The following is a 14,747-nucleotide window of genomic DNA, read 5'->3' on the forward strand; positions in this document are numbered from 1 at the left end:
TAAAAAGCACTGTACCTTTTTAAAAACTCAGAAGTTGAAAATGAAACAAATCAAGTTCCTGCAGGTTATTTGTAGAAATCATCACTTTTCCTTAGGTAGTAAAAGTTATTTAAAATCAAGATGTTACATTGATTGCAAAATTTGGGTGTTCTTGTACATATTAAATTAATATGTTTAATATGTTTAATATGGAACTTTGTGAGGGAGGGTAACACGGTTCATAAGCTAGCAAAAGATACGATTCGAAGTTTGTGATCTGTATGATTTTTAACCTAGAGCCTTACTTGTATTGTGATTGTTATTACTATGATTTATTTCTCTCTAGTTTTTGAATTTGGAGAATTCCTTTGATGGAAAGGACTATGTTTGTGGGAGGATGCTGCAGTTCCTAATGGAAGTGAGAGAAGGAGGAGAAAATCCAAATCTTGTGTCCTTTCAGCTGCTGGAGACTCTGCTCTACAGGGTTCATTTAAGCCTGTTTACAGGAAGACATCAGAATGCTCTTGTTCTGCTGCAGGTAACTTCCAAGTTACCACCTCAGGAGTGTTTCCATAGCTTTACCTTTTTAATGCCTGTGACTGTGATAGTTTGAACTTTAGAGGAACTGTGCCTTCCTTTAGGAGAATTCCTTCAACAAATAGAGGCTTCTGTGTTGAGCTATGATGCTGTTGTAATCTGGATATACCTTTGGGGGTTTCGTTGCCTACTTTTTTTGTTTGAGTAGCTAATAGCCTAGATTACTATGTCTCAAAATAATGCCCTGGGAGATGCTTTATTTTTTGGTTTCTAGTAAGCCAGAGATCAGGTTTTTGCAGTGAAGGGCCTGTTAGTAATGCCTTAGGTATTCAAAATTGCCACAGAAATTATCAAACCGGTAGTTCTTGGGAAAGAATATAGTAGTTATCTAACAGTATTGCCCTGCTCTCCAATCTGGAGACTGTTAAATCAGATTTTATTTCTCCTATGAACTCCGAAGTCATTGAGTTATCTCAGGCCAGAACTATGTAGAAATAATTTAGGTGACTGTTAACTGTTGCGTAGATGATAAAAGTGGTGGCTGAGGGTGAGAAATGGACATTATCCTCTCCCAAAATGGGAGCTCTGTCCTTTCAGTTGCAAGGTGTTTCATTCCTGCCAGCAGGTGCCGCCTATTGCTTGCTGCAGCCTGTCCTTAGACAGAGTTTTAGGCCTTCAGGCTTTTGTCTGGCTCCAGTTAGAATGGGAGAGTGCAATGCTGTGCTGGCTTTCTCCAAAGGTACTGAGACACATAAGTCTGAATTAATAAAAAAAACAGAGGGAGAAAAAACTCCTTGTGTCAAATCAACATGGGAATCCAGGGAGAATAACACTGGTTGGTTACCCTTACCTTTCTGTAAAGCATCATCACAAAGCTAAACTTTTTTTTTTCTAAATGAATCTGAAATGTGTAATTGAAAAGAATGGCTTGAATAATCTCTTGCCAAAGAATGGCAAGAGATTATTTAATCATATTTCAGAGGAAATAATTTCAAAGTAACTGCTACTTCAGAGTAAATAGCAGTGTGTATTGGAAAACTTGAAAGCAATTTCTAAGTATTTTGTGGCGTGAATAAGTGAAATGCTTTTGAAACACCAGTTTTCACCTACTTCAGGGCATGTGTCCTGCTGAATTTTGCATAAATTTGCAAGTACATTCATTCCCTTGAAAAATGCATTCTTTGATCATACTGTGTTTGTCCAGGAAAATGTTGACACATCACTAGTCATGAGGTTCTATTGAATTTATGTTTAGACTTTATTTAATTGCGTGCTCTAATTATTTTATTTGGGATCTGCTTGTTTAACTGGACTGTTCTATCTTTGCATGTGACTAGTAGAAAAATTTGAAATAGTATCCTTGTTCTCAGTAAGGATTTCAAAACATTTTTTAAAACATCATGTCTAGAGATGGTGGCCTTTTCAGTAGACTTGAATAGCTGTAACTTAGTACCTTTACAACTAGAATTTAATACATAAAAATGCCAAGGTGAACAGACAACCCCAAACGCACAAAACCTAGTTGAATCCAGGTTGTAGATGAGTTGTATCTGGTGTTACTGTATTAATTCTATGGAATTGGAGGTAATAGGAGAATAGAGAAGGAAAAGGGAACATATATGTTGGGAGATGCATGTTTTCAAAGTGTCTCTCTTCACTTTTTGCAATAAGAATCTTCTGTGGTTTTTCCAAACCTTTTACTAGAAATGGCATAATTTGAATAGCCACCCTTTCACATAAGCTGAATATAATCCTGATTTACATAAAGAATTAGTTCCTGTCTTTTCTATGGAAAAAATTGGAGAATATTGAAACCTACTCTTCCTGTTTTCTTTTCTCATTCTTAAATTCTAAAGACTTTGTGGTTGAGGTGCATTGTATTTCTTTTAACTTTTACAGAATGCTTTAAGATCAGCAAATGAAAAGATAATATCAGAACACCTTACTGCAAGTGACCGTTGTTTGGCTTGGCTGGCTTACATACATTTAATTGAATTTGGTGTTCTCCCAGTCAAGTTCTATGATCCAGCTAATGTCAGTCCTTCAAGGATTGTGCACAAAGAGGCGTTTTTAATACCATGGCAGACAGTTCAAGATGTGAAGACTGATCCTGATACACTCTTAGCTATGTTTGAAGGTAAGATTAAGGCAGTAAATATTTAATACATTCTTCACACGTTGTAATTCAAGAAGTATTATTCAGCTTCTGGAATTTCAAGGCAGTGCAATATTGCTGATGACTTTGTTAAGCCATTGAATTAATCCAGTGTATTCATTTTGATTTGAACAGAATAGTGCGGAAAATCCACGTTCTTGGGTGCTTAACAAACATGAGGTTTGCGTCTGTGGTTCCAAGCCACAGCTTTAGCTTGATAGAATATGATCGTTCAGAGAAAAAGACCAGACAGTGGCTTGTAATTGTATGACATTGCTATTTTTTTGGGCTTATGCAAGCATAAAGCCAAGCTTCAGTTGTCATTCTTTCTTACCCTTCCCCCTTTCTCTCGCTAGGATGTATTTATTGGAAAGTTACTTTCCTGAAATATTAGTGTATTTCCTTAAAAGAGGCAGAACAATCCATGTGTTTATCTTAATTCACAGTTTAAAAAATTTATTCAATTTACTTAAAGTGTAAAATGGAGATATTAGAAGAAATCGAGATTTTAACTTATGGTGGTGCTGTCAGAGGTAGACTTCACAGTAGCAGGCAAGTGCTGTTATATAGTATTTATAAATGTCAGTATTTAGTGTGTTAGCCAGCAGCAGTATTGAGTTGCCACTGAGAATATACCTATGCTTCCAGTGGTAGTGCAGTGTTGAAATACTCAAGGATCAATGGAGTAGCCCAGCTGTGTGAGTGAGGGCAGTCTAGCTATGGTAATGGGGTGTTCATTGTTGGGTAACTTTTTATTATGCTGAGGAGAAAAATAATATCCTGCATTAGTGTTTGTCTCAATAGCTTTCAGCAGCTACACTGGAAATCCTGGTGTGTGATTTTAAATCTAGGCATATGCTTCTATCTGAAACATTGCTTTAATGTCATTGTTAGGATGTTTCCTGTTTTTAAAATGAGTAAGAGATGAAACAAAGATTTTTGTTTTTGTACTGTGGTGATAAGTGTGAAGAGAGCTTTTCCAAAGATGATCATCTATTTCTAATAACTTGCAAAACCAGCACCTTCAGAAGTAATCTTTTCAGATTATGTATTTTCCTGATGTTAAAGGAGACATTTTATTATGTTAAGGCTTCACATAACTTTGACACTGCTTGAGGTGTAAAGGCTTCACTTTTTACTTTTGTTTTGAAGATGCAGTCAAAACATGTACTGATGAAAGCCTTGAGGCTGACAAAAGAATAGCTGTCTGCTTCCCTCTCTACAGAAACATGATAGCTTTGCTGAAACTGCTTGAAAGGTAAGTTGTTTCAAGACATTCTTAACTGAAGTATTTGACTCACTTTTTTTTTTTTTTTAACTGACCTTTACTTTTCTTTAAGGTGGGAATCTGCTGCAGAACTTTGTAGATCTTTACTGGAGCTCTGCCCTAACAACTGTCAGCTCTTGGAGAGTTTGGCCACCTTGTATTTGCAGATGGAGCAGAGTGAAAATGCGCACAAGGTGTGGATTGGAGCTTTTGAGAGGAATCCTCAGAATGCAGAAGTTTTTTATCAGTTGTGTAAATTTCTTGTTTCACAGGTAATACTCCATGTCAAAACTTGTTTGCTGGTCTGCTAGCTCTATAAAATTTGGGGTTTTTGTTGTTTGAAAAGCTTGTCAAAGTGATTCAACTTAGTGATATTTTTGTAATGTCTAGTACTCCTTTATATAAATAGGAAAAGTATAATTGTCAAGACAAGTGAAATGATAAAAGATAATCTTAGAAATTACATAAAATCATTAATTTGTAGTTTGGGTTGTTCTAATTCAGTGTTAATCTTAAGAAAGAGTAACAGAAAGTAAAAAAACCACCCTGTAATATTTTTTCAGCTTCTTCCTACTGCTGACTTCCCCATTTAAACTTCATTCTTGAGAGAATGAAGACAGTGGAGCATTGCAGAGATAAACACGCCACTTATTTATTTTGCTTAAATTACTCTCACCATATTCCAGGTTGATGTTTGATTTTAATTTTTTTATTTTTAAAAAAAACCCCCAAACAACAAAACAGGAAAGGTCAAGCAGTATTCTTCCACTGTTGCAAGATTTCGTGGCAGCTTTCTTTGAGAATACATGCCAACAGCATGGTCCCATGGATCTCTTAAGGTATGTTTAGAATAATTTTTAATTTAAATTTTGGCAATATTGGCATTTTCATGAATAACATGGTAGCCTAGAACTTTCAAACTCTATTTTTTAGCATGGTGTGTTTTGCCAGAACTTCAGTGAATGATGGTTTAGTATAAGGTTTACGCTTGTTTTTGCATAGACGCTAATTTATAAAACCATGAGCATCTAAAAATAAAACAGCAAGCAAGTCAAATGTCTGGATCTGGGCAATGAAAGTCAATCATATATATACCAAAGTTGGTTTTGGTTTTTTTTTTCCCCCCTAAAGCTAGGAGCCTAAAATGGCGTATCTGAAATACACTGTTTAGGCACTTGTAAAAGACCTCAGTCAAGACATCCAGCATGTTATTAATCACATTAGTATTGATTAAAAGATACAGGTTTCGTATATAGCCTGATGATTTTCCCCTTGAATGTTAGCACCTAACTGAAAGACAAAAGTTTTGGAATCTGCAAGTTCCCTATGAGCAAAATAGATGCCTCTGAAGGTCTTCAAAGCAAAAACCTTCCGTGCTAGAGCTCATTCAGATGAGCTTTTGAAATGTTTTTATCTCTTAAGTTAGGTGTTAGATTTTGTTCTTGCTTACGTTTGTTATGTACTTGATGTATTTTATGAAGGAAGGGGAAAGTCTGTAATATAAGGCAATATTTAACTTCGTGCATAATGAGAGAGTAAATGCCTTCTGTATTAATTCTACATTTCTGTGTAATGCTTTCTGTACAGATTTTGCCTGGATAGAGTTAAACTGAAATCTAGGAAAAGTGCATGTTTTTTTAGTATTTTTTGTGAACTGGACTTCGTAACTGAACATTGCGTCTACATAGAATTCTTCCATGTAGAAGCATATTCTTGTTTACTACTCCTTTTTTCTCTTGTAGATATCTCTTGAATTTTCCAATGCCAATTGAATTTACATCACCTCTCTATAAAGAACATCTTACAGATGATGTTGTTAACCAGCAAATCCCATATCTGTGGCAGATCTACTGGTGAGATTTTTCTAAGGAATTTCTGAGAAACAGCTGTTGGGTCTGAGTAAATAGCATTTTCAAAAGCAGAGTATTCATAACTTGCCTAAGGGTGTATCACTTTCAGTTCTCTCAATAAGTGATTGGCCAGTCTTTAGAGAACCTACTGGCCTGCTGCACATTGGAGATAATTTTATGAAACTGAGTTGCACGTCAGCTTAAATTTTCCACTTGAGAAATCTTTCAGAAGTTCTGACCTACGGGAATGGTAAAAGGTGTGTTCATCTCAAAATGATTTTTTTGTTTGTTTTACTTTTGGTTTAGGTTACTGCTGCTAGTAGTGTTCCTCTTCCTTGTGGCTTTCAGTTGTCTCCCTTCTATTTTACAATAGTTCTACTTTGCAAAGTTTCCATTCTGTTTAGTCCTGATCTCCCCAGCTCCTTGACTCATTGTTTCAGCTGTTCATGGAGAAGCTCCACAGCAGAGTTAATGCAGGAGGGTGACCTGTTCCTCTGCAAGAGGTTGTAAAGGAACATGTCTTTGTCATGTATACACAATCTTTTTTCCTTTTTCTTTTTTTCTTTTTCTTCCATCATTCCTTTTGATAGCAGCCTTATACAGGATTGCCAGACACCACAGTATTAGCCATCTGTAACTTATACTAGCTACTTAACTGTGGTTACTAAGGTGCTTGCTTAGGCTGTTTAGGAAGTTTACCACTTTGTGGTCTGGGTTTGTCAGTCTACACAAGTACCTATTTGGCTTTTCAGATAAGTAAAAAGGCAAAGATGGTATTGCTTCACATACTGAGTGAAGACTCCTCAGAACTTCTTCAACACTGTTGCTTATTGTTTTTAGTTGGTGGACAACCTACAGGTAAAATGAATGGTTTTCAAGAAAATTTAATCTAAACCTTTTTTAAAGATTACCTTTATGGGGTTTTTCTTACATTGTCTATTAATATCAACTTAAATTAATTTTTTTTTTTTTAACCAAAATATCTCTTGAGAAGTTCAGTTTTGGGTTTTCCCACTTACACAGTAGAAGTATTGTTACTAAGACACTTGAGATCACTATTTAGTCATAAGGTACCTTGACTTAAACTCAGATTCTCCTGTATTTTTAACACCTGCTTCTAAGAGGAAAAGTAAGTGTTCGTGAAAGAAGTGCCTAAATTACTTTCAGAGATAATGGGAGTGTTTCTCTGTTTGAGTTTTGCTACAGTAAGTCTCTAGGTACCTGGGCCTGTGTATCTATATTTCCTTTCTTCAGGTATGGAGGACAAAAGATGTAAAAGTTCACTTTTACCAACTGAAAATAGATTGAAATCAGCAAAGTCTTAAAGGTCTTGTAACAATGTTTTACTTGGAAAGATCCTATTGTGTGTGCACACAAATGTATACACACTATTTTAGAGTAGCAAATTGGTGATTTAGTTCATAATTCCTGGGGAAAGCAGGAGTAGAATCAGGCACTGATTATGTGACTTCAGTCAGGAGGGTTCTACAGCAAGGTAGCAAGGTCAGCCCTATCTTATTTTATATATTTCTGTATTCTGCTTCTTTATGAGGTTGTTAGATTTCCCCCTGCCCCCCATTACTTACTGGAAGTCTTGCCTTTTTTTTATTGTTACTTTACACTTTGAAATACGGATTTTTCGCCATGTCTTGATCTAAGAGTGTGTCTGCTCTTGTCTTTGATGAGGTCTTGTATGTTGGTCTAGCTGTATGTTTCTTTGAGAAGCTGTTTAACAAAATTAAGGGGGGGGGGTTTGACCTTTTCTTGTCAGTTTTCTTTTTCCTCTGACACAATTGGTATGTTTCTACCCCAGATCTTGATAATATTTGTTTCAGAATACTAACTTTGTTGCCAGAGACTGATACTATTTCCCAAGTGGCTTTAATCAGACTTTGAAATTTATCACTTGGAGCTTTCCCAATGGAAATTCAAGACTTGTCTCCAGTTAGAGCATTCCTATTAGAAGGATTAGTAAAGGGTACTTTACAAGAGTAGAAGACAGTTTGTAATATTTAATTTGTTCTTAAGGATTGCATTTTAAACTTCATGGTTGCTTTATTATTCCTTGTTACTTGCTTGCGAGACTTACCCATTCTAATAAATTGACTGATAGATTAGTCCATGATGCTGTTAAACTGAAAGCACTGTTTTTTTTTCTTGCATCTGAGAATGGGAAAGTCTTAATTGTATCTTACTGTTAATATGTAATTACACATACTGTTTATGACATACAACAGTTCTTATCTTTTTATATAAACAGTTTGTGCCAGTCTCTTCATGCAAGTGTTGGTGAAGCACTGGATGCTTATGAAGCAGCTCTGGGGGCAGTGATGCAGCAGGAAACTGTTCAGAACATTTGGTTGGAGTAAGTTCTTAAGGGAAGAAGGTTAATTAATCTCAATTATTAAGTGAAGGCTACCAGAACCATCTTTTTTCTTTTCTTTTTTTTTTTTTTCTTCCAGTTACCTTGTTTTTCTCAATAGCAAAGTTGTTGAATCCACCAACAAAGTTCAAGAATTCAAGCTTTTTACTGATCTAGTGAACAGATGTCTGGTGACAATCCCCACAAGATACCCAATTCCGTTTAGTACTGCTGATTATTGGACCAATTATGAGTTTCATAATAAGGTAAAAATGTGTCTGTGGACAGTTTTAGGTAAACAACGAGGCTGATGACCTGTTAGCAGGTACCTGTAATCTATTTATTCAAGTACAGCATCAGTATATGAACACTGAGAGCTAGAAAAAGAAAGAAGTGTCTGAGTATAGTAGTGTTTTGAGCAGAAGAGTATCTAGCAGTGACCTTTTCAAATAAAGGTCATGTAATGCAAAGAGAAACTTTATGGCATGTTAATGACAAATGATTTTTTTTCTAGAGAAAAGAGAAAATGTGTAAGGGAGGGAAGATAAGGTTAAGCAAGAGTACCACTGGCAGGTGGAAACAGTTTTGATCATAGAAATTATAATGGTTGAGAAACAGAAGGAATAAAGTAGGAGGAAGAAATTGAGCACTTGTAACAGACAGAATAAAGCTTATAGAAATCCTGGATCCCATTTTGCTAACAAGCAGTGCATTGATCTTTATGCACGACATGCAGGCTAGAAGGACTAAAATATGTGGTGCTAGCAATTTGACACTGTATTATACAAATTGATTTCTGTATCCTTGAGGGATATAAGGTTTGAAGGTGGCAACTCATTTTAGTCATAGTGTTCATAGTGTGTGATACCATTGTTCTTAGCAAAATAAGAGCTGTAAAGTGGTTTAATGCTTATAATTCAAATTCTACAGGTAATTCTTTTTTATTTGAGCTGCATTCCAAAATCTCAGCATTCCAAAACCTTGGAACGGTTTTGTTCTACCATGCCTACTAATCCTGGACTTGCACTGAGGTATGTAAAAATACTTTTAATCAAGGCAGATGGTTAACATAACAATCGTTTTTTTGTGCAAGTCATGCATGATTTGCTTTCTACTACGGAAGTAAAACTGTTCCTCTATTATTGCATATTGCTTGAGGCATATTGTGCCTTCTGATGTCATCTCAATCTTAGATTTGACAATGTTCTGTTCTATCTACAGACAGGTTATAATTATACAGGAACTAACTCTGCATTGTACATGATGACTACAAATGGTCAAAATTTCAAGTGGGTAGAGAAACATCAGATATATATTAAAATCTTGTTGTTACTTGATGATCTATTACAAGTTGTAGTGCTAGCTAACCCATGACACAAGTATAGTTCCAGAACAAATAAAAATGGATATACCAGTCTATAACAATGCTACCTTAAGGCTTAACTTGACATTTATTTATCAATGATAAATCATAATTTAAACAAAATCTGATGGGAAACAACCACTGACTCTTGCACTGACTCTTACTTGAACAGTATTTCAAAACATGCTCTTCCAGGATGAGAGTTGATATTTTACTGTGTTCAGGTGCACTGAACACATGAATATTTGAGTAATATTGAAAAGTCCCAAAACACTATTCATCATCAACAGTGACCCCAAAGAACTCAAAGCAAGGCTTGAAGTGAGTGTGTGGTTGTGAGCATGGGGAGAGTGTGACACACCTGCCTTAGGCAGGTTGGAGTTGAATGGCTTCATTTTAAACCAAGTTGCGATTCTGTCTAGATGGAACTTGCAGCTCCTTTAGACAATGTTGATACTGCATGAAATGGGTGAGCAGAACTGACTGAGTAGCATCTCTGGCCACATGACTATAAAACTAATTTGTCTCCTTTCAAATGTGCAGTTACCTTGTGCATGCTCAAAGTGGATGTGTAATCCACTTGGAATCTTGTAATATGCCAAGATTGTATTTTCTCTCTGATTTCACACTTCTTAGTTACTCTCTGAAAGTGTATCTTACCTTGTTTTGTTTTGTTCTGAGAGCATGATCAGTCAGTATTGTATATGGTGGCTTGGGCTTTTTCCTGCTTACAGCTCTTGTCTCAGATTAGGTATAATACATTTTGTGTAATGTGTTTGTATCTTTGGATAGCTTTTCTGTTCCAAGTGATTAGAACAGTGTTCCTTTCTCATGAATGCCTTTTACAGACTGCTTCTGCAATACTGGGAGGAGAGCAATGTTCAGATTCTGAAACTACAAGCCAAGATGTTTACATATAATATCCCAACATGCCTGGCCATCTGGAAAATGTAATGCAACAGTCATACATCTGTTTTCATAGATATTGCTTTTGTTTGTAAGGTTTACTTCACAAAGGTAAATCAGAAGTGTCCTTCCAGTTGGGCTTGTACTGGAAACTTCTCTTTCGTTAGCTTGTTATTTAGAGAGTAATATTAGTTCATTACAGCAGACAGAGATACTGTCACCTCTTTAAAATGAGAAATGAAATTTCCCTCTTGGGGAAAACTTAAGTGAATGGATATTATGCAGATAAATATGAATGATGTATTTACAAGTTGCTTTTTAAAATTCAACTATTGACTTCTGTCTCCCCCTCTCTACCCCTCCCCTTTATATATCACAATAGCAGTATTCTCCATTATCCAGTGATGCTGAACTGATCTTTTTCTTCAGTGTTTGTTCATAATGGGGAACCACTGAAATGTCTTGCTCATGTAAGGTTGTTTTTAAAAAATGGCTATTTTTATCTTTTCACAATAGATTTAACTTCATTGGAAGTTAGTTTCTTCTCAAGAAATTAGTAATTCCATTCCACAGTCAGTATTTTGCCATTAATGGCATTTAAAATACTTCAAGAATAAATGTTTTTATATATTTCTTTTCCTCAGAGCCATTGCTGCCGAATGCTTTCTAATGGGACAAAGAGAAGTAAGTCAATACAGTGTACTAAAACAAGTGATTATGAAATACTGTAAAACTTCTCATACCTTGGCTTTACCCAAAGCAATGGTCATCTCGTAAATCCAAGATTTCTAGTTAGTTGAAGTACTCTAGTTTATGAACACCAAAATATTTGCCTCAAGTGTGAGAAATGTTTTTGTCAGTCAGGGTAGAATGGATTATATAATGAGTGCACAGTCTTTCTGTGTATCTTTCCCATACTGGGAAGGCTGTATTCTTCTCCCATTTTACTTTTTTTTACCTGGAGGAGATTGTTGTATTTTAAGTTCTAGCAGAGGGAAGCAAGACTTGTGCTGGAAGATGCTAGTTACTATCTTTACAAGTGGACAAGAGAGCTGGAGAGGAACTTTTTGCAAGGTCATGTCATACTAGGACAAGAAGGAATAGCCTCAAGCTGACAGAGAGGAGGTTTAGATTGGATATTAGGAAAAACAGCTTTACTGTGAGGTGGTGAGACACAAACAGGTTGCCCAGAGAAGTTGTAGATCTCTTGTAGGGATGAGGTTTCTAGGCCAGACTGGGTGCGGTTTTGAGCAACCTGGTCTAGTCTAGTGGAAGATGTCCCTGCTGACGATGGGGTTTGTGAACTAGATGATCTGTAAGGTCCCTTCCAACCCAAACCATTCTTTGGTTCTGGGAAGTAGTTGGAGGGGTGGGTCTGCCATACTAATGTATGGAAAGAGTTTGCATAGTTCCTGACACAAAAGATGCCAGTTCCTTTTTTGCCAAAAATAATAGGTTTACTTATTAGTACTTAGGGTAGGGAAATACCACTCTATGTACAAACACAGAAGAGGTTTTTGGGTACAGCAACTGAATCACTTTTCAAACAGAATGCTCTTCCTGGTATTGTTGCTGTTACCTTCAAAATACTCTTCTGCCTGTGGAAAGATGTGTATTTGAGGGTGGGGGTTGTCATGAGGCCCTGGATTTGTGATTCATCACTTGCTTGTGGTGTTTGATCTACTTCTGTGCTTGTATCTGGTTTTGTGTCATTGTTGTGACTTATTCTTAGCATCCTTCTGGTTTTGTCAGTGGTCTTCTGAATCAATACTAAAGCTTTAGCTGATCCATAAAGGGTAGCATGGCTGTTGTTAGACTCACATACGAAATATTTTCCTTCCTTTTTTACGGTCTCCTAGAATGTTTAAAAAGAACGTCCCCTAAGCAGAATTATTTGTTTCGCTAGATCAAATAGCTCAAAGTCAGGAGATACCAAAGACTGGGTTGCCTCTTCAACCTTAATTCTGTCTCTGTGTTGGTTTGGTGTAATCTGTAATAAGTCACAGATCCCTGCTTCAGTCATTGTATTAGATGGACTACATCTTAAGACACTGCCTCTAGTAAGGCTGGTGGCTGGTTTGTTTGGTTAGAAAAATACATGTCAAATGCATAAAAAAGAGGGCCCTTAGAGAAAATGAACCAATTAAAATGGAGACATATGTGAAACATTGTAGCTGGATTACACCCAGAAGAAATCTTGCGATTTTCTTCTGCAACCACCTCACTAATTATACGGTATGTGGTAAAATCACTTCAGTAGGCACACACAATGCAGTTGGGTTTTTGTGGGGGTCTTGGCTTGGAGTGTAGTGAGCACTTACAACTGTTTACACAAATCAGTGATTGGTCCAGATAACTGGATTTTCTAGTAAACAAGTAGGATATTGGTTTAAAATTGAATTGTGATTCAGATTATGGATTTCCTGTTCCTGGAGAACCCGTCATTTATTTCCTTCAGAGGTCATGTAAAGGTTTGTTAAAAGAGTATGAAAATGAGTACAAGTATTTAAAATGCCAGCAAATACCTCCCCTAGTGACTCTGATTGAAGTTGGGACTTTAGATACCAGTAGTTGAAGGACACTTGAGTAAGTACTAGTATTAAATATTTTGGTCCTCTATTTTGAACCATAAAATGGTAAAACCATTTTTTTTGAGAGTTGCTAATACTCATACTGATGGTTAAAGCATAGATAGATAGATGCTGAAGGAAAAAAAGCCCATGAAACAGTTATTTTCATTGCAGGATTGTGATGATATGCAATAAACAAGACTTGAGACTACATATTGAGTGGTGAAATATTCAGTAAGCTTCTTCATTCCCTGAACATGTTCCATCCTGTGCAATGAATGAGGCAAGAATCTTGTGAAGAAAAATAGCATGTCCTTATGTAACTAGTCATGTTCATACAAGGGTCAGAATTAAGGTCAGACATAAACTTGCCTTTGCTTTTAGTACCAGTTTAAGGCTTGACTTCAAAACTATTTTAAAAATTATTGCAAGAGATTTTTGTACTTCAGATATTTCATTTTGAGTGCATGAAATTGTGCTGACTTTTAATACTTGCCTTTATTTTACAGGTCCATCATTTATATCAGAGAGCCCTTCAGAAGTTACCTCTATGTGCAACACTGTGGAAAGATGTAATGTTTTCTCCTTATGATTCAGTTTGAGGTTTCATATAAATTCTCTGCATATCCCATATCCATAGATGTGGTGATGCTCAGGCTCTGGCTAAATCTTATATCTGCTTCCCCATCTCTTTCAGCAACTCTTGTTTGAAGCATCAGGAGGAGGTAAAACTGATAACCTGAGAAAACTAGTTTCCAAGTGCCAAGAGGTTGGAGTCAGCCTAGATGAGCTTTTAAATTTAAACACTTACAGAACAGAAAACAAGAATCACTGAACGCTGGGTATGGTCAGCCCTAAGTCCTATAAAATGCCAAAATCAGTTGAATGGTTCTTCAGGCTGATCCATGCCCTAAGATCTATGTAAGGCAGATGAGTATTGCTGAGCGTATCAAGTCTCCAGTCTGCTTTCCTTGAACCTGGAAACAATTAACATGACCTTCTTCTGGAAACATGAACTCCCTGTCTGGCCTTGCTTCTGGGCCCTGCCAGATTCTCATAACGTCATCTACGTAAGTATAGTTAATCAAAATGACAGACTTTATTTTTTTATGTTTTCTTTTTATTTACTGTTTTTGTTTTGCTGTTCCTGATTCACTTGACACTCTCGCTGATGCCTGAGAGATCTGTGTTTGGGATTAATTTACTGGGCTGTGTTTACAGTAAAAAGCAACTAGTCCATTTTGGGTTTTTCCTTTTTTAAACCTTTTTTGAGACCTTTTCATTACAGGATTTAAAACAAAAGCAGCCGCTCTTAAGGAAAGTGTAACTGCCGTGGCCACAAGTATGCTTCTTGCACTTGAAGGCTCTAAGAGGGTTGCTTACTGCCCTTTTCTGCATTGGACTCATGGCAGAGACTATTAAACTTGAAGATTAAAGAAACTTTTGCAAATGCCAGTGCATCAGAACCTAAGAGTGGTCAATTATGTGCAATTTTTTTGTAAAGAAATTTTAATTTATAATAAAGTTTAACAGTTTAAAGAAAGATAATATTCATCTGTTTTGTTTTGGTACTACTTCGTGCTATTACAGGTGTTCTTGCAGAGATATTTTCAATACAAGCCGACCTTTCAAAAAAAATCTGTTGTCTTTTGTTATTTTCATCAAGAGATAAGCAAATGTGGTTGAGCTGCCTATTGTGGAGGTAGAATAACTGTCCCTTTGGGGTTTTTTTTCATCCCCTTGCCTCAGGTACACAGC

General features: G+C 36.3%; 1 protein-coding gene across 7 annotated transcripts in view; it reads left to right on the top strand.

The window, feature by feature from the left end:
• Positions 1-14,532, top strand: part of ZFC3H1 (zinc finger C3H1-type containing) — a 41,599-nt gene extending 27,067 nt beyond the window's left edge. For 5 of the 7 annotated variants that reach the window (XM_042017753.1, XM_042017758.1, XM_042017754.1 and 2 more), the window contains exons 23-35: positions 326-517; positions 2,416-2,653; positions 3,824-3,929; positions 4,012-4,210; positions 4,683-4,777; positions 5,681-5,791; positions 8,049-8,153; positions 8,251-8,416; positions 9,081-9,181; positions 10,362-10,463; positions 11,064-11,103; positions 13,499-13,561; positions 13,687-14,532. In XM_042017753.1, the coding sequence (XP_041873687.1) occupies positions 326-517; positions 2,416-2,653; positions 3,824-3,929; positions 4,012-4,210; positions 4,683-4,777; positions 5,681-5,791; positions 8,049-8,153; positions 8,251-8,416; positions 9,081-9,181; positions 10,362-10,463; positions 11,064-11,103; positions 13,499-13,561; positions 13,687-13,824 (1,656 nt within the window). In that variant the 3' untranslated portion in view covers positions 13,825-14,532. Of the gene's footprint in view, positions 1-325; positions 518-2,415; positions 2,654-3,823; positions 3,930-4,011; positions 4,211-4,682; positions 4,778-5,680; positions 5,792-6,540; positions 6,647-8,048; positions 8,154-8,250; positions 8,417-9,080; positions 9,182-10,361; positions 10,531-11,063; positions 11,104-13,498; positions 13,562-13,686 lie in introns of those variants that run through there. The other 2 variants (XR_006014375.1, XM_042017759.1) reach the window with 2 other exon arrangements.
• The last annotated feature ends 215 nt before the right edge of the window (positions 14,533-14,747 follow it).

The sequence above is a fragment of the Corvus kubaryi genome, unplaced genomic scaffold, assembly GCF_017639235.1.
Source record: "Corvus kubaryi isolate FWS band 111438036 unplaced genomic scaffold, C.kubaryi_AGA036_p1.0 137, whole genome shotgun sequence".
NCBI lineage: Eukaryota > Metazoa > Chordata > Aves > Passeriformes > Corvidae > Corvus > Corvus kubaryi.